The sequence below is a fragment of the Ovis canadensis genome, chromosome 7 (assembly GCF_042477335.2).
Source record: "Ovis canadensis isolate MfBH-ARS-UI-01 breed Bighorn chromosome 7, ARS-UI_OviCan_v2, whole genome shotgun sequence".
Classification (NCBI taxonomy): Eukaryota; Metazoa; Chordata; class Mammalia; order Artiodactyla; family Bovidae; genus Ovis; species Ovis canadensis.
In genome coordinates this window covers 71874128-71895787 of record NC_091251.1, presented here as the reverse complement: position 1 = coordinate 71895787, position 21660 = coordinate 71874128, and the positions used below count along the sequence as shown (strand labels likewise).

Here is a 21660-nt window from a genome sequence, read left to right as displayed (position 1 = left end):
CCACCTGGGAAGCCAAATATATGGGATAAACCCACAAATACAGTCCATAATACATTTGGGGTGACAGATGAGAGAAAGCTATGGCATTTTCAGGAAGTACCTGTACCTGCAAACTCCTAATACTTTAATACCCATCTCTAGGAATTCAAAATAGAGGCAACCATATTCAAGTGGTCATTCATTTCTGCCTGGTTTAGAATGTAACCGTCAATCACAGCATTAATAAGTTAGCCAATTCTGCACTATAAATGAACATAAAAATCTAATAGTTTAAAATTTGGGGCTGTATGACAAAGATTATTTCCATTTTTAAAAAGTAATGCTTCAGATGAAAGAGAGACTGTGAAACCATAAGAGAGACAAAGTCTCTGAGTGTCACAGGAGATCTGAAATAACACAAAGGCCAACTTAAAAAAAAATCAAGCTAATTTTGAAATAATGAAGTGAGGATACAGGTACATAGTTTGTGGCAATGCTTGCAATACTTCATTTCCAGTAACTGAAACCAGTATCAAAATTTTGAGCAGATATTTCCAGGTAAACTATGTGCAGAGCAAATATATAGACTCATTAACAAGGCTAACTCCAAAAATTAAATCTGGCTGATCATACATAACAAATCAAAATTGATATATTTTTCTGAACGAATTTCAAATATGCCAATATAACATTTCTACATTGTGAATTAAAAAACAATTCATAACAATTCTACAGACCATATGCAAGTTTATTTAAATAATTTAAAACTGCACAGAGAGCTAATTTATAAGTATAAAAATAGATGGTTTAGCAACCAAATACAAGCACCACACAGAAGCAGATTACACACACACCACCAAAGTCTTTGGAAGATCAAGGCAACATTAATATCTCAAGTAATTTTATGAGAATACTTTACTTTATATGATAGTCAGATGTTACTAAAACATCTCAAAATATGCAGGGCCCACAAATATTTCAGTTTCAAGTCTTCCCTTCAGTTTTCTTGTCAATATATTAATGATTCTTCTTAAATACTCTACAACAATTAGTCTAGATTGACAAATGGGCTATCGAAGCCACTATCTTGCTGGCTAGACAGAGGAGCGATTACTTTTCTCGAAGGCAGCGAACACACAGCAGGTGGTACTGTACTGCTCAGTTTTTTGAATTCTGACTTTAACATATCAGTTTTATGATGAGGTGAATGTCCAAGAGTCATGCTGCTCTTCCCTGGCTGGGAATATGTGGTTTCTTCTGACAGGTCTGGAGCATGACCACTCTGACACTTCGTAGGCTGACGAATCATGTTGTTTTTCTCTGAGTCTGAAAGACAGCTGGCTGCTGAAAACTGCTTGAAATTCACAGATTCAAGGAGCGAATCCAGGGTGTCTTGCGGCCCACCATGCAAAAATGACACTTCATGACTGCTGTAGGGTGGAGTGGCAGTGTTGGAATGCCAGCCTGCAGAGTCACTCAGGTCCACTCCATCCTTTACTGGAATTTCCTTAACACCCAAACTCGGACTTTTCTCAGATGCAGCTTTTTCACTTTCCATTAGCGGATTACATTTATATACTTTTAAACCAAGTCTTTCATTAGGACTTTGACAAGTAATGTGTGTGGATTCAGACTCAGAAAGATCAGGGGTATATTGAATTGAAGGTTTACTACCAAAGGTTCCAAGGAAGGGGTGTGTGTTTGAGTGCTGGAGTGATTCAGAGCCAGGATCACCAAGGAGGTCTTTCTTCTTGTGCAAACCAAAGCTTCTTTCATCTTCACAAGGCACAAACTCAGGAGAAACACTCCTTGGCAAAATGTCTACTTGTTTATGACTGTTATCCCTGAACTGAAAGTCCAGACGGGACTCTCTGGAACACTCGGGCTTTCCGTCCCCATGCTCCGCATCCTCTAATCGCCTTTGTAGGTTACAAGCAGCCCTCCTCTTAGGAACTTGGTCGCACATACTTCTGGGGATTGTTTTTAGATTGTTTGATTTGCTTTCTGTGTGACATAGTATATTCTGATTCACATCATTTCTTTTTGATTTTTCAACTCCAGTCAGCCTCTCTGAAGTCAGAGGCAATATTCCTATGTACAAGGGAACACAAAATCAGAGGAAAACAGAATTAGCAGAAAATTAACACTGAAAGAGAAGGGGGGAAAAACATGTTGTTATATATTTCCAAGCAATGCATATATATTTTAATCATTCTCAAAGAAAAGACATCAATATTGGACATTTAAAAATCTTCTCATATATATGTGTGTGTGTGTGTGTGTGTGTGTGTGTGTGTGTATATGATAAAGCTGAGTAATTCTGCTATTGGAATCTATTATTATTATCCAGCTGATCTATTATTTTATGCAATAGGTGATACAGCATTTCAACAGCCAACTGCAACATTTCCAACTTGCTCTGATGTCAAGTATGGAGTTTCTGATGAAGAAAATCTGCTGGAAGGACCCGCCCACCCCAGTTCAAGACACACACACAACACATTCTTTCAAAGCTAAAATAGTTTCTGATTTAATTAGCTAAGACACTAAATCTGATCAGAGGCAGAACTCCACAATGGATAGAATCAGAGGCATCATATGTCGGAGTTGGGTACTTTGGCCCCTAAAATCCATGTAAAGGGTTTGCAACTGCTGGGAACATTAGACAGAATCCAGAAAACTTCTCGTGTTATATGCCATTGCCCCGTTATAGCCAAGGTTCACATCACCATTCCAAAATTTACACAAATAATCTTTGTGCTTCTATTTGAAGAATGTTTACCAACATTCAACTCAGGAATTCCCAAACAATCTTTGCTTCTCGCTTTCCAGAAGTTCAACTGAGCTTTGAGAAAGCTTCTCATTTGTAGCTACTTGGGAAGCTGTATCTTTTATCATTTCACTTTGGTCAGTCCCAGGGACAGGGGAGCCTGGTGGGCTGCCATCTATGGGGTCACACAGAGTCGGACGCGACTGAAGCGACTTAGCAGCAGCAGTAGCAAGCTCTGTTTTGAGGATTGCTTTTTTTTTTGTTATGTCTTATTTTAAGCTTGGTTTCTTTTTTCATGGTGCTGCTTTCCATAAATATATAGTAATTTTCATTTGAAGGCATATCTTTTAGATGTCTTGAGCACAGTATCTGCCGGTTGTTTAAAGGAGTTGGAAGTGCAGTGGAAAGGAATGAGCAGCAGAGTAGAAAGACCTAATTGCTGATACTCTGGGCACATGAGCTCTCAGTTTCTCCTTGGTGTGTGCAGCCACCGAGAGTACTGCCCTGTTCCCAGACTCTGTTTCTGTTGCTCTCACCCAGCTTAATACTGGGGTTCAGAAAGGGAAGTAAGCAGAAATAAAGAGGGTGCCCCCACCTGGTTTTGGTTGCTCTGGAATACCAATTACCCCATTGGTATCCTCTAGGCTTACTACTTCTGGAATATACCACTACCATCCTGAGTGGAACAGTTTCCATTTTGCTCCCACTTGTAACTGTCATCTTCTGGGAGCTCTGAACTGAGGTTTCCATCTTCAATCTTAAAACGCCTGTCTTCTTTTAGGGATTTCTCACAGCCTCTGATTTAGCAATTATAACTTTTAAAAGCTCAGTTATAATTTCTTCTTTCTCTCTTTCTATATTGTCACTTAAAATCTTTTCTATCCTTTCTAGGAATAGAAGCAGCAAAATGAAGCTGACGGGCAAGCTCAGTCTGCCTACTTGAACTGGAAACTACACTGTTTTTCCAGTTTAAGTAAATATGCATATAATTTGATAAATTAGCTCTCACTCCTTACATTCCGACTCTCCTACTAAAAACATTAAATATCTGAAAGAAAGAGAGAAAAATCTTTTAAGTTTTCACATACCTGACTGTGTAGTTTTGCTCTGGGATCTATTAGAAATAGGTGTTTCCAGCAATTTTGCCATCATAGCAAGCTTGCTAGCAGCACTGATGATCTTCTTCTCAGCCCTGTGGGGAATTCCAGAATACAAAATTAACAGAGTTTAGAGGAAGAAAATGAGTTTCCTTAGCCCCAGGATTTCTGTTTTCCTATATGCTCTGGCACCATTAAGAGGAGCACAGGCATTAAGCCTCTCTTAACCCTCTACTCATCATGTAGATACAGTTAATTCTGTGGCTAAGGAAAATGCTTACAAAATGACCACTCTCAGGACACATTATTTAGACGGAACTTACCCTTCTTCCTTCCCATCATCCTGCAAAATCTGCTGGAGGCAAATCAAATAATATTTGCGCATCTTTCGGGCGGTTTCTTGACGTTCTCGCAATACCTCTGCTTTTACCATTTCTGCAGCTCTTTCCTTACTCTCCTGAATATAACGAAGCATATCACCTGAGGGCGGGGGGGGGGGGAATCCCCACAAAATGCGTGTTTATTAGCAGTTTTTTCAAAATAAGAGAGGCAGATTTCAGACCAATTTTCTGGGAGATGAAGTAACTGGAGATATAGCTTAATGTTATAGCTTTCCACCATCATTAAAATGGAATATTTCGGTCACCATTTTGGTAGACTAAAAGGAGAAGTAATCTAAAAGCCCACTTAGAAAGATGACAGAACACAAATATGGTCAGAGAAACATAGGATATCCCCTATGGAAACTGTCATATTTTTAAACACTGAAACAAGAAATTATCATTAATATGATGAGGCACAGAAATTTATGCATTTTCAATTACATGTCAAGTTAAGACACGAGAAAAAAGAAATATACTGAAAGGGTGAGGCAGCAAGGAAGAGAGAAGTAGACACAGAGAGAAAGGAGGCAATATAAGCTGGAGAGATTCATAGCCTTCTGTTTACTTGTGCTCTGAAAACCCATGTTGCATTATTTCCTCAATTCTTTCCATAGCACTTATGAATATCCAACTAAATATAACACTATAATCCATGAGAGGTATACAAAATGCTATTGCAGGGAGAGATCTGAGATTCACGATGCCTCCTGAAATCTGCACTTAAAAGTAGTTCACAGCTTTCAAGTCTTCCTTTTATCTTTAACTCAATGTGCTTTGATTGGGACTACCACACTGAAGAATTGATGCTTTTAAACTGTGGTATTAGAGAAGACTCTTGAGAGTCCCTTGGACAGCAAGGAGATCCAACCAGCCATCCTAAAGGAAATCAGTCCTGAATATCATTGGAAGGACTGATGCTGAAGCTCCAATACTTTGGCCACCTGATGCAAAGAACTGACTCATTAGAAAAGACCCTGATGCTGGGAAAGACTGAAGGCAGGAAGAGAAGGGGATAACAGAGGATGAGATGGTTGGATGGCATCATCAATTCGATGGACATGAGTTTGAGTAAATTCCAGGAGTTGGTGATGGACAGGGAAGCCTGGCGTGCTGCTGTCCATGGAGTTGCAAAGAGTCAGACATGACTGAGCGACTGAACTGAACTCAACTGAACCACTAAAGATTAACATTTTGTCCTAAATCCAGGGGTATATCTTACTGGTTGAATATCACCATCCCCATTATACTAAGGAGTTTAATTCATAAAGGAATCTCATTCATTATCAGTAAGCTCTTCCCGGAAATTACACATTCTATGCAAAAATGCTAAGTGGAAGACTATTTTTCATTATTTCAAGTGGGAAAAATTTTAATGGAGTACATGTCAATACAAAATATCCAACCAATTTCTAAAATGTAATACACATAAATACACAATAAGTTCTCATATTAGGATGAAAAAGAATGCTTAAATTTTCACTTTTCAATTAATATAATTATTAACAAAAAAGTTAATTTCTTTCTAGTAACATGGACTCTGTTAGATCAGCAACAACAAAGAAGCATATTTTCTATACTAAGTGGCATTTTCAAAGCATCTACAGCATGATTCTGACGATCTACCAATTATATTTGAAACTTGAGACCTCTCCCACTCATTTCGTTTAAAACAAATGCAAGCTTTAGGAGGCATATATACATATCTCATACATAAACACTGGTATTGTTCTGAGACATATACACTATGTGATATTACAGGTAAAGACTGGGAGGTTTTCTACTAGGAAAACCAACCACGCAAATGTTCTGCAGGTTATATTACATCACCTAGTACCACAAAGGTCTGGATAAACAAATTTACATTAATGACATAATCCATTATGAAAATAATGAGAAACCACAGAATAACTCCTAATAACATTAATTTTCTATGGTCTTTAAAAGCTTATGGAAGAAAATATTAATAACTCATTTAAAACTCATGTGGCATTTTTGAGGGACTAGAGATTTAAGTTGTAGGATTATGAAATTTTTAGTTTAATATTAGTGTCCAAGAAGAAAAATGCTGAAAGCAGTTCAAGATGGTGATATAGGAAATCCTGAATTCACCTCCTCCCATGGACATAGCACATCTATAGCCACATATGGAACAACTGTCTCTGAAAATGACCTGAGAACTAGCAGAAGAGTCACCCACAGCAAAGCAAACATATCAAGGTGAGTAGCAGAGGTCTCGTCAAAACCTTCACCTTGGACATGGCATCTCACAATTAGGAATAATAGCACAAAAACAAAGCTTCTCCCTGAGGTGCAAGGGGCTTGAACCCACATCAGATGCCCCAACTCTTGAGACCTACACCAGAGAGATGAGCCTCCAAAACATAGGTTTACATCCAAGAGACACAAAGAGCTGTAGGACACTGAGATTCCATTCTTACAGGACCCATGCAGAGACTCACTCAAGCTGGGAACCCAGTGCAAAAACAACAGCATGGTACATGCCTAGACCTCCTGTGAAGGAGATGCACTTGATGATCTTAAAGCATCTGTCGGAAGTGCAGAATCTGTTAGAACTCTCCTAGGATCAGAGGTGCTAGCAGGAGCCATTTTCACACTCAACTTCTACCTTTCAAGTGCTGGCCCTTACAGGCACCATTTTTGCACTCTTCCTCTGAGGTGCTATAGCCATTTGTCCCACCTCTGCATTCCCTGGTTGTCCTGACACACAAAACTCAGCAGGTATGCACAGTCCACATAGGGGACATCCCTTGGACACCCAGTCTTGGTGACTAGAAGGCTTATGTTTCTGGGCCCCACGGGAATGAAACAGCTGGAGAGACATTCTTGGCAATCTACAACCCCCAGGACACAGCACCCTAAACACACCCTAGTCTTTCTGTGACCACCCCTTCAAGATTGGGAGAGGTAGCTCTCCTGTTTCACATAATACATAGAATTAAACACATAGAGAGTTAAGCAAAATGAAGAAACAGAAATATGTTCCAAACAAAAGAACCAGACAAACTCAAAAAAAAAAAAAAACTTTAATGAAATGGAGGTCAGTAACTTACCTGATAAAGAGTTCAAACTAATGGTCATAAAGATGTTCATCAATAAGAATGGATGAACACAGAGGGAACTTAACCATAAAATAAGCAGGAAGTACAAGAAATGTTAAAGAGACTCACTTCAGATGTAACGATATATAAAGGCTAAAGCGAAGGGATGGATCAACATTTCGTGCAAATAGAAAGCAAAAGAAAGCTGTAGTAGCTTAGTAGCTACACTTATATCAAATAAAATAGACATTAAAACAAAGACTGTAATAAAAGACAAAGATGGACATTAGAAAATGATAAAGGGATCAACCCAACAAGAAGATATAAATAACATTCGTTAAAATTTATTCACCCAACACAGGAGCAGCAAGACATATAAAACAGTATGATCAGACCTACAAGGAGAAATCAACAGTGATACAATAATAATAGGGGGATCTAATACCCCATTTACATCAATGGGTAGCTCATCTAGACAGAAAATATATAGAGAAATACTGAAAGGAAGGAACATTGGAAGAAACAAGGAAGAAAATAAAATGAGAACAAAAATAAATTAGAGACATAAAAAAACAGAAAAATTCCATGACAAAAAATGGGCAGAAGACCTAAATAAACATTTCTCCAAAGACGACATACAGATGGCCAACAGGCATATGCAAAGATGTTCAACATCTCTAATTATTAGAGAAGTATAAATCAAAACTGCAGTGAGGGATCACCTCACACCAGTGAGAAAGGCCATCATTAAAAAGCTTACAAGTAACAAAAGCTGGAGATGGTGTGGAAAAAGGAAACCCTCCTACATTGTTGGTGAGAATGTAAATTGGTACAGCCACTATGGAAAACATAATGGAAGTTCCTCAAAAAGCTAAAATGAGAGTCACCATACGATCTAGCAGTACCACTTCTGGGTATATATCTAGTGAAAACTCTAATTCAAAAAGATAGGTGCATCCCTAATGTTCACAGCAGCATTATTTACAACAGCCAAGAAACAGAAGCAAACTAAATGTCCATCGATGGATGAATGGAAAAAGAAGATGTGGTATACACATATACATACACAATGGAATACTACTCAGCCATAGAAGACAATGAAACAGTGCCATTTGCAGCAACATGGATGAACCTAGAGATCATCATTCTAAGTGAAGAAAGAGAAAGACAAATACCATATGCTATCACTTCTATGTGGAACCTAAAATATGATACAAATGAACTTATTTGCAAATCAGAAAAGGGAATTCCCTGGCAGTCCAGTGGTTAGGACTCCACACTTCCTCTGTAGGGGGCATAGATTGGATCCCTGGCCACTGAACTAAGATCCACATAGTACTACCAAAAAAACTACCCAGAAACAGATTCACAGACATAGATAACAAATTTATGGCTACCAAAGGGGAAAGGAGGTAGGGGTAGGGATAAATTAGGAGTTTGTAATTAGCAGACACAGACTAATATATAAAAAAGAGATAAATAACAAAGTCCTACTGTATATCAGAAGGAACTATATTCAATATCCTATAATAAACCATAATGGAAAATAACATACATATTTTGTATAATATATATTATACATATAGATGAGTCCTTTTCCTGTACACCAAAAGCTAACACAATGTTGTAAATCAACTATACTTCAATAAAAAAAATTTTTAATGAAAGAGGAGAGAGAAAAAAAAACAAGATTTACTTAAAAGAAAAACAACAACAAAAATGAGAAAAAATCAATAAAACTAATATCCGGGTCTCTGAAAAAAGAAAACTGACAAACCTTTATCTAGACTCAGTAAGAAAACCAGATGGCTTCACTAGTAAATTCTACCAACCATTCAAAGAAGATATAATATTTACCCTTCTCAAACTCTTGTTAAAAAAAAAAAACAAAACAGAGAAGGGGATATTCCCAAACACATTTTATGAAGCCAGCATTACCCTGGTGCGAAACTAAACAAGACCACCACCAAAAGAAAAAAAAAAAAGTTAGAGGCCAATATCACTGCTGAACACAGACACATACATTAAAAGGAGCATACACCATGATCAAGTGAGATTTATCCCAGGTATGCAAGGACTGTTCAACATTCACAAGTCAATCAGTGCAATCTACCACACATTAGCAAAATGAAGGATAAAAACCGTGTGGTTTTGACATAAAAACAAAGAGATCAATGGAACAAAATATAGAGCCCAGAAATAAACCCACCCACATGTGGTTGATTGATTTACAACAAAGGAGGCAAGAATATATGATGGGGAAAGGATAATCTCTTCAAAAAATGGTAACAGGAAAACTGGACAGCCACATGCAAAAGAATCAGAGTGTGCCACTTTCTTATAACATATACAAAATCAACTCAAAATGGATTAGGGGCTTGACTGTAAGAACAGAAAACCGTAAAACTCCTAGAAGAAAATATTGGCAGTAAACTCACCAACACTGGTCTCAGTGATTTTTTTTTTAGACCCAACTCCAAAAGCAGTGGCAACATAAGCAAAAATAAATGAGACTACATCAAACTACAATGCTTCTGCACAGCAAAGGAAACCATCAAAAAGATTAAAAGGCAACCTATTAAATAAATGAGAGAAGATATTTGCAAATTATATATCTAATAAGGAATTAACTTCCAAAATATATATAAAGAACTCACACAACTCAGTATCAACAAGAAAAAAACAACTTGATTTAAAAATGGGCAGAGGAATAGATCAGTTTCCAAAGAAAACATAGAAATGACCCAATAAGTACATGCTTAACATCACTAATCATCATGGAAATGCAGGTCAAAATCACAATGAGGTATCACCTCACAGCTGTTAGAATGGCTATTATCAAAAGACCAAGATGTGTTAGAGTGAGCATGTGGAGGAAAAGAGAAACCCTATAAATTCATGAAGGGAATGTAGATTGGTATAGCCACTATGGAGGTTCCTCTAACATACTCAAACAGTAAGTATGGAGGTTCCTCAAAAAATGAAAAATAGTACTGCTATATAATCCAGCAATTTCACTTCTGGATATCTATCAAAAGAAAGTGAAAACACTAATTCAGAAAGATCCATGTGTGCCAGCGTTCACTGCAGCATTATGCACAACAGCCAAGCTATCCAAACAACCTAAGCATCCATCAGTGGATGAATGGATAAAGAAGATGTGGTATACACATACAATGATACTCCTCAGCCATAAAAACCAACAAAGTCTTGCCATTTGTGACAACCTGGGTGGATCCTGAGGGCGTTATGCTAAGCGAACTGTCAGAGAAAGATAAATACTGTCTGATTTCATTTATATGTGGAATCTTAAAAAACAAAGCAAATGAATGGAGAACAGACTAGTGGTTGCCAGAGGGGAGAGGGTTGAACAGTGGGCAAAATGGGGAAGGGGCTCGGTAAGTACAAAGTCGTGAGGGTGAGGGAGTACAACGCAGGCGGCGGTGGGGAAGGACACCTTACAGCAGTCCCCCTCCTATCCCTGGGGAGCACATCCCAAGACCCCTAACGGGTGCTTGAAACCACGCACTGAACCCTAAATATACTACATTTTTTCTGCTACATACATCGCCTTCTTAACAATTTATAAATTAGGCACAGTGAGAGATTAACAGCAGTAATTAGTAAGACAGCAATTTTAACAACTTAATAAAATTATGTAAATGTGATCTCTAACTATCTTATTGTGCATATTGAATGTCTTTTTCATTTTAACTAAGCCCTTATCATCCACTGTATCTGTAGCTTTTTCAGTTTGAGGTGTGACAGCAAGACTATCATGAATTGTTTTCTTTCTTCACCATTTCATGGGTAGAAGATCTGTCCTCACTGTAGATCTCAGCAACCTCACCATATGATTTTTTCTTTCCTTATTAAGTCGAGAACTTTTACCTTTTTACTTAAAGGAAGCACTTTCCAGCTTTTCTTTGGCGTATATGAATTGCTAACATCCCTATTCTTGCACTTTGCAGCCTTTATTAGGTAAAAGAAGGGTTATGAACACAACCACTATGATATAGTGATAGTGGGTCCAATAACCGAGGTGGGTACTAAGTGACCAACAGGCAGAATATGCTGGACAGAGGGGTGATTCACTTCCAGAGGCAGACACAGCGTGATGGCTGGGATTTCATCATGCTACTCAAAATGGCCTGCAGTTTAAAACTTACTATTTATGCAGTTTTCCACTTCATGGTTTTGGACTACAGTAGACCACAGATAACTGAAACCATGAAAGTAAAATCACAGATAAGAGGGGACTATTGTATATCTTGTAACTTTGTACAGTGATGGGGAAACTAGACTTGTTGTGGTTATCACTTCACAGCATAAACACACACCGAATCAATTATGTTACAGGCCTGAAACTAATGTAGTGATATATGTCAATTATACTTTAAAATATATATACACATATATTTTAGTACCAAAAAAAACCCCAGCATAATTAACAATATAAAAATACCTCTATCCTTGTGCCACTTCCAAAATTTTGGTGGCAAACCCCAAATTTACGTGGGTAAAATCACCTATTATGGCATAATTTAGGAAAGCTATCAATGATCTCTTCTAAAAACAGGTAATATCTCAGATTAACATAGTTCAGAAAATTTCCCCAAATTACTACTATTAGTTACAAAAAAAGACCCAAACCACCTTAAAACCTTAGGGATCTCTTTAGAGACTTACGCTTAATCTTTTTTACAGCTTTAATGTATTGCCCACGAAGTTCTTCCAAGGCCACCTCATTGCATGGCAGGCAGGCATTTTCAATAGCTCCTTCTGACAGTGACCTAAAAAAATACAGAGATTAAGTGAAAAATGTAATTTGAAAAATATGTATATATAATTTTTAAATATATATATACATAAATATATATTCTAATAAAACAAGCTAAGGTGTGCTAAAAAATTCACATTTGAGGATCTCTAAGTATTTAGGAGAGGCAAACAAGTGTTATGGTTACTTATATCACAATAAACCCACATGATGAAAACCTACGCAGTTACTGAAGAGCACATTATAAAAGTATATCTAATGACATGGGGGAAGAGTTTATCTTACAATACTAATAAAAGGCCACACAGTAGCTTATATAATAATCTCAGTTTTTAAAACATGTGCACATGTTGTGTTTGTGTGAAAGTGAAAGTCACTCAGTCATGTCTCTTAATGACCCCTTGGATATACAGTCCATGGAATTCTCCAGGCCAGCATACTGGAGTAGGTAGCCATTCCCTTCTCCCAGAGATCTCCCCAACCAGGGATCAAGGTCAGGTCTCCCATATTGCAGGCAGATTCTTTATCAGCTGAGCCACCAGAGAAGCCCAAGAATACTGGAGTGGGTAACCTCTCCCTCCTCCAGCAGATCTTCCCAACCCAAAGATTTTAAATAAAGAGTATCTTCTGGGAATAGGATTCTAAAAGATCTTTTTTTTTTTTTCATAATTTTTGCTATGCAACAATAACAGTAATTGATATTCTTGGTGTGATAATATTGATAGGACTGTTATTTTTTTTTTAAAGTAAAGATACTCAGAAATAAACAGTTTCTTTGAAATAGTAAAAGTCTACCTTGGTGGTAGTGTTTTACAAAGTGTTCTCAGTTCTTCTAATTTATTCTTCATGTCATTGTTTTCTTCTATTAATTCTTCAACGACTTTAGTATTCTCTTCTAAAAAAGAAAGTTTATAGTATATTGGTCAATCGCTTTTTCTCTGTCTTTCCCTTAAATTACCAGTGCAAATATTCATAGAAGAGACTGCCAATTTTCCAGTTGTTCCCTGTGTCATTCGTTCCCTGATAAACCCAAATCTGACCACTCACTGGTTCTATATTCTCAGCACTTTAAATCTGTATTCCATTTTCAACTTATTTGGGGTTACAGACTGCCTTGGAATAAATCTCCAATTGCCTTACATGCATGTGGTTTGCTTTCCAGTTAGATGGAAGGCTTTATTTAGCAATACAGGTTTCCTAATTCCATGTCCCTCATGGATCCTGGTAGGCAGGCTATGCTCATATAAATTGATCACTGAACAAGCACCTCAATACAAAATTAAGAGAAAAAAGTTAAGCTTAAGTAGGTGCCATTTTCAAAAATAACATAAGATCTTCAACTCTTTGAACTTTTAAAAACAAGATGAGGAGACTGCTAGAGTCCATGTGGCCCAGAGGACAAAGCATAAATTTCAGAGTCAGAGAGACACAAGTTTAAGGCCTTCTTACCCACTGGATGAGCTTAAGCAAATTACTGGATCTTTCTGAAACTGAGTTTTTTCATGTGTAAAATGGGGATAGTGTTACCGACCTTGAAGATTACAATGGAAATAAAACAGTAAATGCACAGCACCTTATACAAGGTCTGGCAATAACAATGTTTAATAAACATGGACATGGCACCCCTTGTTTCTTACTATACCAGCCTTTCAACACACCCTACAAGTTGGGGAGCGAGTCATTCTGTTCTCCCCGTGATGGATACAGCTTGTATATTTCTAAACCACTCACTCTTACTCCATCACTTTTCAATAAATGCTACCATGACAGTGGAAAATGGAATTTAAGAAACAATAAAGCAACCAAAATAGCAAAAATGTTATCAACTAGCAGATTTACATTAAGACAAACACTGAAATTATCAAATGGCTTAAATTCTGACCCTGACCTCTTTTATTAGCTTGCTGTTTTGAGCCAACTACCAGCTTTCTTGGATTATTTCTAAGTCCACAAATTACAGAAGTTATCAGCCTCAAAAAGCACTATGTAAAATAACTACTGTATAATCACAATGTACAGGGCTAAATATTATCTGTAAATAACCACAAACTACTACCCTTATCATTTTATTATATAAAACAAATTTCTTGATTTTCATCAAATTTTACAACAGCCTCCTCCACAGGAGGAGAAATTTACCTCCACAGTTGGACAAATTTACTCGCTCTCCAGCCTCTGTTAAAGACCTAAGCAATCACCATGGGAACTACAGTTGTTAAAAATTTTTATCTCAAAATTGCTGAAACACTTTCTCAGCCTTAAAGCAATTATGATCTATCTTTAACAGACTTAGGAAGCAGTAATGGGAGTAGGTGGCTTCTCTTGGCAAAGATATTTACCGAGTGTGCTATGATGCCAGGTACTGTGCTAAGGCTGGGACAGGATTTAATCCTTGTCACCATCACACTCCAAAGGAGAATACAGACATTAAATAATCGCAAGGATGACAAATGTTACAAAAACTCATAGGAGCAGTGGGAAATGTCTAACAGAAGAAACTAGTCAAGTCTGAGGTGCTTAGGAAAGCCTCTATAGGGAAATCATGTCCCAGGGGGTTGACGAGTAGGAGTTAGCCAGGCATTGTGACCGGGATGGGGAGACAGATGTTGTTGGTAAAGGAGGAGGTGCACAAAGGCCCAGAGTCAGGGAAATCCCTGCCACAGCTCTGTGAGAGAATAAGAGGGCTTGGCAGGAGATGAGCCTGAAAGGCTGGCAGAAGTGGGATCAGGAAGGGCTTCTTAAATTATGTCAAATTGTGTTTTACACTGAGGGCCAGCCAAGCCACTGAGGCACTTTAAACAACAGAGTGTCACAGTCATATTTACTTTTCTAAAAGGCCGCTCGAGCTTCCTGATGGAGAATGGATTGGAGGGGCAAGACTGGAAGCAGAAAGAGATGACTGTTGTCCAAGCAAGTGGACATTCACAGAGGTGAATGGAGGAAAAAAGTGAACCTACCCGCCTGGGTCTGGACGAAACACTGTTTGGGACCCTTGCATTCAGTCCTTCCTTCATTCAAGCATTTATTACTCTCTTGTATATAATGGGTACCAGACTATAAGGATAAATGAGATAATATCTCAACAAATCTATAGGTTAAAAAGATGCTGGGCAAGTAATCAAAAAGTGAGATACAGAATGTTAACAGAGGAGACAAATATCCTGAGGCCACAGAGAAGCAGCCTATCTAGCCCACACTGGTAAAAATCAAGGCTCTGCAGACAAGATATCTTCTCAACTGAATTCTAAAGACTGGGCAAGAGTAGGGCCAAAACAAGAATGAGAGGGGAAAGCATAGGACAGAATGATAATATTATAAAAGAAAATTCCTGACCAGCTCGGGCATCTGAAATATTTCAAAGGTAAGGAATATAGAGCACAGGGTGTAAGTCAACACCCTGTGAAAGGAAAGAGGGAGCAGACTTGTGAGCCCAATAGCTCCCTTCTTCAAGAGGGCAATAGGAAAAGGCAGAAGACAGGCCTTTTAGGCAACTCCCCAACAGCACTGTGAAGAACGGGAATGGAAGAGAGGAGGCCACATCAGACCCAGACGCCTTGGTTCGTGTCTCTTCCCTCTGCCTGGGATGCCATTCTCTTTAGCAAACGCATTCATCTTTCAAGGCTCAGTCAAGCCTTCCTTAACTTTAATAGGAGGAAGAATCAACTAACATCCTTTCTTCCTAGTTTACATGAACATACTGCCAGCTACCCAGAGGTGCAATTATTCATTAATGTTTTCAGTTCTGCTCCTTTAATGATAAGCTTTCTGAAGCAGGAGAACAGAGTCCTGTACATCTCCATCAGAAGTGGAATTTTGTCTGATGTCTTCACTGCCATACCCTCAGTGCCTAGAACACTGCTTGACACACATTAAGCACTCAAAAGCTATTCAATCAAAAAAAGGACTAAGTTCAGTAATAATTATTTGCCTAATAAAAATAAGATCCAAATTAGTTTATAGTAATTCCCAAAGATAATCAGTGCTTCCATTAACTAAAATGTCACATTTGAACATTCCAACCAGGATCAAGGAGATTTACACTTGTAGCAGTGTTACTTCAAATGCTAACCTCCGATTTTTTCCACTACAGCTTTGTGCTTCCTTTCTAAATGCTGAAGATGCCTACAGCATTTCTCCAGTTTTCTTTTCAGATCTTGACATTCCTGCTTTGCATTTTGAAGTTCTTGGAAGCAGTCTCCACAGCATGAATCTTTAATTTCAAGGATCTTTTTCTTATCTGCAAAAATTAAATGATAGCACATTTTTATATCAATTTAGACTATGAGAAGGAAGGAAACCAGATGACATGACTAAAGGCTATAGTGTAACTGAAAAAAGTATGATGCTTAAGAAAAAGAGACTTGAATTTAAATCCTGTTTTCACTCTTTACCAGCTGCTGCATTACTTAACCTCTGAGACTCAGTTTCCTAATATGGAAAATTGAATAATATAATCTATTTTAAAAACTGCTCTGAAACACAATGCTCAGATCTTAGTGTCGAATACAACTGTCCACTAAAAGGAACCAGGGTTCTTCAAGAAATGGCTGACTCCAGTACTGAGACAGGGTACATTCAGGATGAGACTAGAATATTTTGCTAGGAGAAGGACATTTTTATGGTCTTGAAAGTATCTCCCCACAGATTCCTTATTAGTTGTGAGGGAGGAAAAAACACAGTAATTATACAGTGAAGAAACTGGACAACGAGAAATATGAACATCACACATCTCCAGGTGTGGTATCACACCACCTGTGCAGTGGTCCATCTAAGAAAACGCAATCGAGGACAAATCATGAAGAAACACCAGACAAACTCAAAATGAGGAAAGTTCTATTAAAAGCCAGGGGTTGACAGGTGTTTGGGAGAGTGAAGAATATAGCTCTCAAAAATATCAATGTCATAAAAGGCAAAGAGAGGCCATAGAAATACCCTAAATTAGAAGAGATTAACAAGACATGACATCTAAATATAATACGTGACCCCAGACAGATTGCAGTACCGTAAGGGGAAAAAATGCTATACAGACTTCATTAGATCAATTGACAAAATTAGAATACAAAGAGCAGATTGATAAAACTATATAACACATATTTGCATCTAATGTTAAATTTACTATACTGAAGTATATAAGAAAAATCCCTATTTTGGGAAAATACACACTTAAGTATTTGGGGGTAAAAGGGCATAAAGTATATAGTGACAGTGAAAGTGAAGTCGCTCAGTTGTATCCGACTTTTTGCAACCCATGGATTGTAGCCTAACAGGCTCCTCCATCCATGGGATTTTCCAGGCAAGAATACTGGAGTGGGTTGCCATTTCCTTCTCTAGGAGATCTTCCCAACCCAGGGATTGAACCTGGGTCTCCCACATTATAGGCAGATGCTTTACCATCTGAGCCAACAGGGAAGTCCTAAAATGTATATGACCTATCCTCAAATGGTTCGGAAAGAAATGAAATGCTCACAGACATGTACACACGGAGGAACACAAATGGGGTAATATGTTATCACTAAGTATATCTAGGTTAAGGGTATATAAGCGATCATTGCAACTATTTTTATTTTTGCAACTTTTCTGTAAGATTTGACATTATCTCCAAATTAAAAAAAAAAGATATAAAACTGTCAAGAGGTATAAACATTGTACACATATTGTCTGGCACAGAAACTGGCATAGAGCAAGTATACAATAAGGAATAGCTATGGCTACTAGTAACATACAAAGTTTATAAAATATAAGTAATATACAAAAATGATAGAGATTGTTACTATTAATATAACTGATATAATAAAGTAGGAATACAAACTGGCACAGGCTCAGAGGCCGGTATCTAAAATGTTGATGTAAAAACACTGGTCCAGCAAAATTATTCTTAGCTCTCTTCTTACTTTTCAGTTTCTTTCAAATGGTATCATTTATGTTTACAAACATCAAAGGATTAATGAAACATCACCATACATGGCACTTACACACGTCATTGAAGGTATTGTTTTGTAAAACTGGAAACCAGGCCAAACACCCATTGACAAGAGAATAGATAACTTATACTATATTCATACAACAGAATACTATACAACAATGAAAATGAATGAACCAGAGCCATATACATTAACAAAGACAAATTTTAGAAGCTCAATATTAACTGGGGAAAAAACAAGTTACAAACACTAAAACAAGTATTAAACCATTTTTATAATGTTAAAAGACAAAGCAATAGCTTTTTGAGGACACTTATATTTGGTCAAAACATAAAGAAAAGTAAGGAAATTTTGTTTTTTTACGTCAGAATATTTATTACCTCAGTTGGTGGGGAAGCTACAGGGATGCAATGATGATAAGCACAGGCATCTCCAACAGTACTGGTGATGCTCTACCTCCTAAGTCAAATAGTGGGTTCCTGGTTGTTGGGCTGATAACTTACATGTGCGTTACATGTACTTTTTGCATGTATCAATTATTTCACAATTAATATTTAAATTAGTTTTTAAAATGATAAAATATCAAGAGAATATAACCACACTACTAATAGTGGTAAGGGGCTTGATCACATAGTAAATGCTTTGGGTTATTCAACCCTTTCTGATGTTAATGGGTTTGTTTTTAGGGGAAAAAAAGATTAAAGAAAGAATGTAAATCCTTCTATGGTCTGATTTGTCCTAAGTCAAAACTGATTTCTTTCATATTGACTGGACCTCCCAAAGCCAAATGATATCCAAAACTCATTTCTATGCATTTCACAAATTAGGAAGTAACTTTCAAGTTATTCTAAATATAACAACAGACATAAAATGACATTGCAAAGTAGGAAACAAAAAACAAGTTAGGATAGTATTACCCTAATTGTTGAATTAGTGTTTTCTTAATTGGCAAAAAGATATTCACAACCATCTAGAACCCACAGGTAAGGGAAGAGGGTCTCTGGTCAGGCGATGAGAGAAGTAACCATCCGCTGATGTCTCAGAAAGGGCAGATGTTCTCTAGGACTCTGGTAGTACGCCTACTGAATTTGAGAGTGTGCAAACTAAGGTTATTCACTTCGTACCTGATTTCCTCTGGCAAGCCTTAGTTCTTTTCCAGGTTACAATGGAGACAGCAGACAAGAAACAGAAAAAGTATGTATAGTTTATAGGTGGAGGGAGGGAGCAGGCCACAAGGGACGGATGTCCTAAGAGGACTGGAACTTACAAGGAGTAATCCCAGTAAATGGACAGTATGTGCCCAGATTCCCCAGTGAGCTCTGAATACCTCAAGGGGCTGCAGCACAGTGCAATTCTTTTCAAACTAACAACTCTAAGTCACTAAGTTAAATTATTAATTCATCAGATATTCAAGGAACACAAACTATGTGCCATTCACTATGTGCCAGGTGGTAGAGAGGGAGAGATTAAAAACACTGCCTCCCGCCTGAAGAAAACCCCAAATACATCAGGAAACACTTAATACACTTCAGAAAGATTTCTATAGCTGAAATAAGCTTCAGTAACCTGAATAGAAAAGTCTCAGTGATTAGGCAATTCTCTTATGTGTAACCTCTGCAAAGCCAGGGAATGAAAACATGACCTCTCTACTAAAATTTTCATTATTACCTTTATAATGAGTCACTCATGAATGGAGAGAAGACCATGAAAAGATAAGAAATACGAGGGCCCACAGCAACCCTGTCTTCTAATGTAAAATGAACCTAGGGAGAGGATGCACATAAAGTGGCAGTCATATCACCCATTTGTTCATTCATGAAAACTGTGCACATCTTTGATTTCCTTTTATCCTCAAAGCAACCCTCGGGAACTGGAATTATAGATATTGCAAAGACGAGTAGGAACAGAATCCCATTACCAGCTTCTGCTTCTTGTACGGCCACCAAAGGCAGAGCATGGTGTCCAGACGTAGGCGCAGGAAGCATCGCCTGGACTCCAGGGTCTCCTCTGCCCATGGCAGGATCCTTAGAGATCTTGGTCATATTTCTCTGAAACAGATTATCTTCATAGTTAATGCCTATTAAAACTCTCTCTAATTAAAATGCTAATATTAAAAATATAAAAAAGAAAACACAGCCTTAAAAAAATCTGGCCTAAACTATCAACATTTTTCTTAGGGTTTTACGTGAATACTGTCATTACTATCAGCTAGACTCCTGTGATTTGAGCCTGTTATCCAACAGAGGACTGGTAGACTAGCTATGGGACAGAGGGAGATATTGCTTGCACTTTTAAGATATTGTAACAGTTTATGTGATCAACCCACAGGACTGACATGAGCAATTAGAATTGTTCTTGAAAATCCAAAACATTTTCACTACAACAGGGGGCAAATTCATTAGAAATTTACAATACTAAGCTTATGCCTTAAGTGAATTGAAAGTAACAACAATAAAAATTTTTGAAACTTACATAGTATGCTATGTATCTAAATACTTTGTCATTTGTTGACAAGGAAAGACAGTTCAATTCTAAAGTTAAGGAGAGAAACTGAGGCTCACCTAAGTGAAAATCTTGTACAAGACCATTTCCTCACTAGTATTTATTGAACACTTTCTGCATTCTAGTTTCTGTTCTGGCAACATAGCTACTAACTCATTAATGGTGGGACATTTTTTTAAGGCAATATATTTTCTGATTTTGGACAACCAGTGAACCCCAAACAGACCAGATGATCTTGAGAACGCTGTCTTGTTTAATTACTTACAATACTTTATATATGCTTAATTGTGGAAGCCTTGATTTTGAATCACTGTCAGGAAAGCTACCCATGCAGCCCAACAGAAGCAGAGGTCAATAGGTACAAAGACTGCAAACTCTAGGCAATCAAGACGCTATAAGGTTGGGGCCAAAGGAGTAATAAAAAATGTTCCCACAGGCAGCTAATGTTTCCAATTTCTGCTCAGAACTGGAGAAGAGCCAAGATGGCAAAAAAAGGAACAATCTTTTTGTCTTAGTTTTAACTTGACATTGGTGGTAAGACCATATGTTCTTAAATTTGTTTAAAAATTGTATTCCAATTGCTATTTCTCTTTTCTTTATGTCTCTTTTCTTTAGCCATTATGAACTGCTGTATTAATATACTTAGTATATAAATATAAATAACATGTTTGATAAGGCATTCATTTTATTGGAAACTGTATTTTTAATTCATTGCAACTTCACCATTTAAAATCTTGATAATCTAAATTGTTCTCACCAAGAAAAAAGTACAGTAAGTAGGTGAGGTGATGGATATGTTAATTAACTAAATGGTGGAATCCACCCAGGGATCAAACCCAAATCTCTTGCATCTCTTACATTGGCAGGCAGATGCTTTACCACTGTGCTACCTGGGAAGACCCTTTCACAATGTATATGTATAGCAAATCACCATGATATATACTTTAAACATCTTACAATTTTATTTGTCAATTATAGTTGAATAAAGCTGAAAAAAACTTTTTTTAAATTAAATCTTGACGTTTAAGTAATTTTAATGAGGAACTGTTTTATATATATGGATAACTTTTTTCCAGTCTTAAGTTTCATGAGAAGTTCAAAAAACCACAAATTTAATTAATTATAAATCACAGTTCTTCACATTTATGGCACTTACATTGCAAATTTAT

The 21660-nt window shown here is 37.3% G+C and overlaps 1 protein-coding gene across 5 annotated transcripts in view; it reads right to left on the bottom strand.

Moving 5' to 3' along the window:
• Window positions 1-709: 709 nt before the first annotated feature.
• Window positions 710-21660, bottom strand: part of CEP152 (centrosomal protein 152) — a 101982-nt gene continuing 81031 nt past the window's right edge. For 4 of the 5 annotated variants that reach the window (XM_069596607.1, XM_069596610.1, XM_069596611.1 and 1 more), the window contains 7 exons: window positions 19908-20037; window positions 16138-16305; window positions 12864-12963; window positions 11978-12081; window positions 4170-4326; window positions 3838-3941; window positions 710-2070 (listed from right to left, as the gene is read on the bottom strand). In XM_069596607.1, the coding sequence (XP_069452708.1) occupies window positions 1028-2070; window positions 3838-3941; window positions 4170-4326; window positions 11978-12081; window positions 12864-12963; window positions 16138-16305; window positions 19908-20037 (1806 nt within the window). In that variant the 3' untranslated portion in view covers window positions 710-1027. The remainder of the gene's footprint in view (window positions 2071-3837; window positions 3942-4169; window positions 4327-11977; window positions 12082-12863; window positions 12964-16137; window positions 16306-19907; window positions 20038-21660) is intronic. The other variant, XM_069596608.1, reaches the window with a different exon arrangement.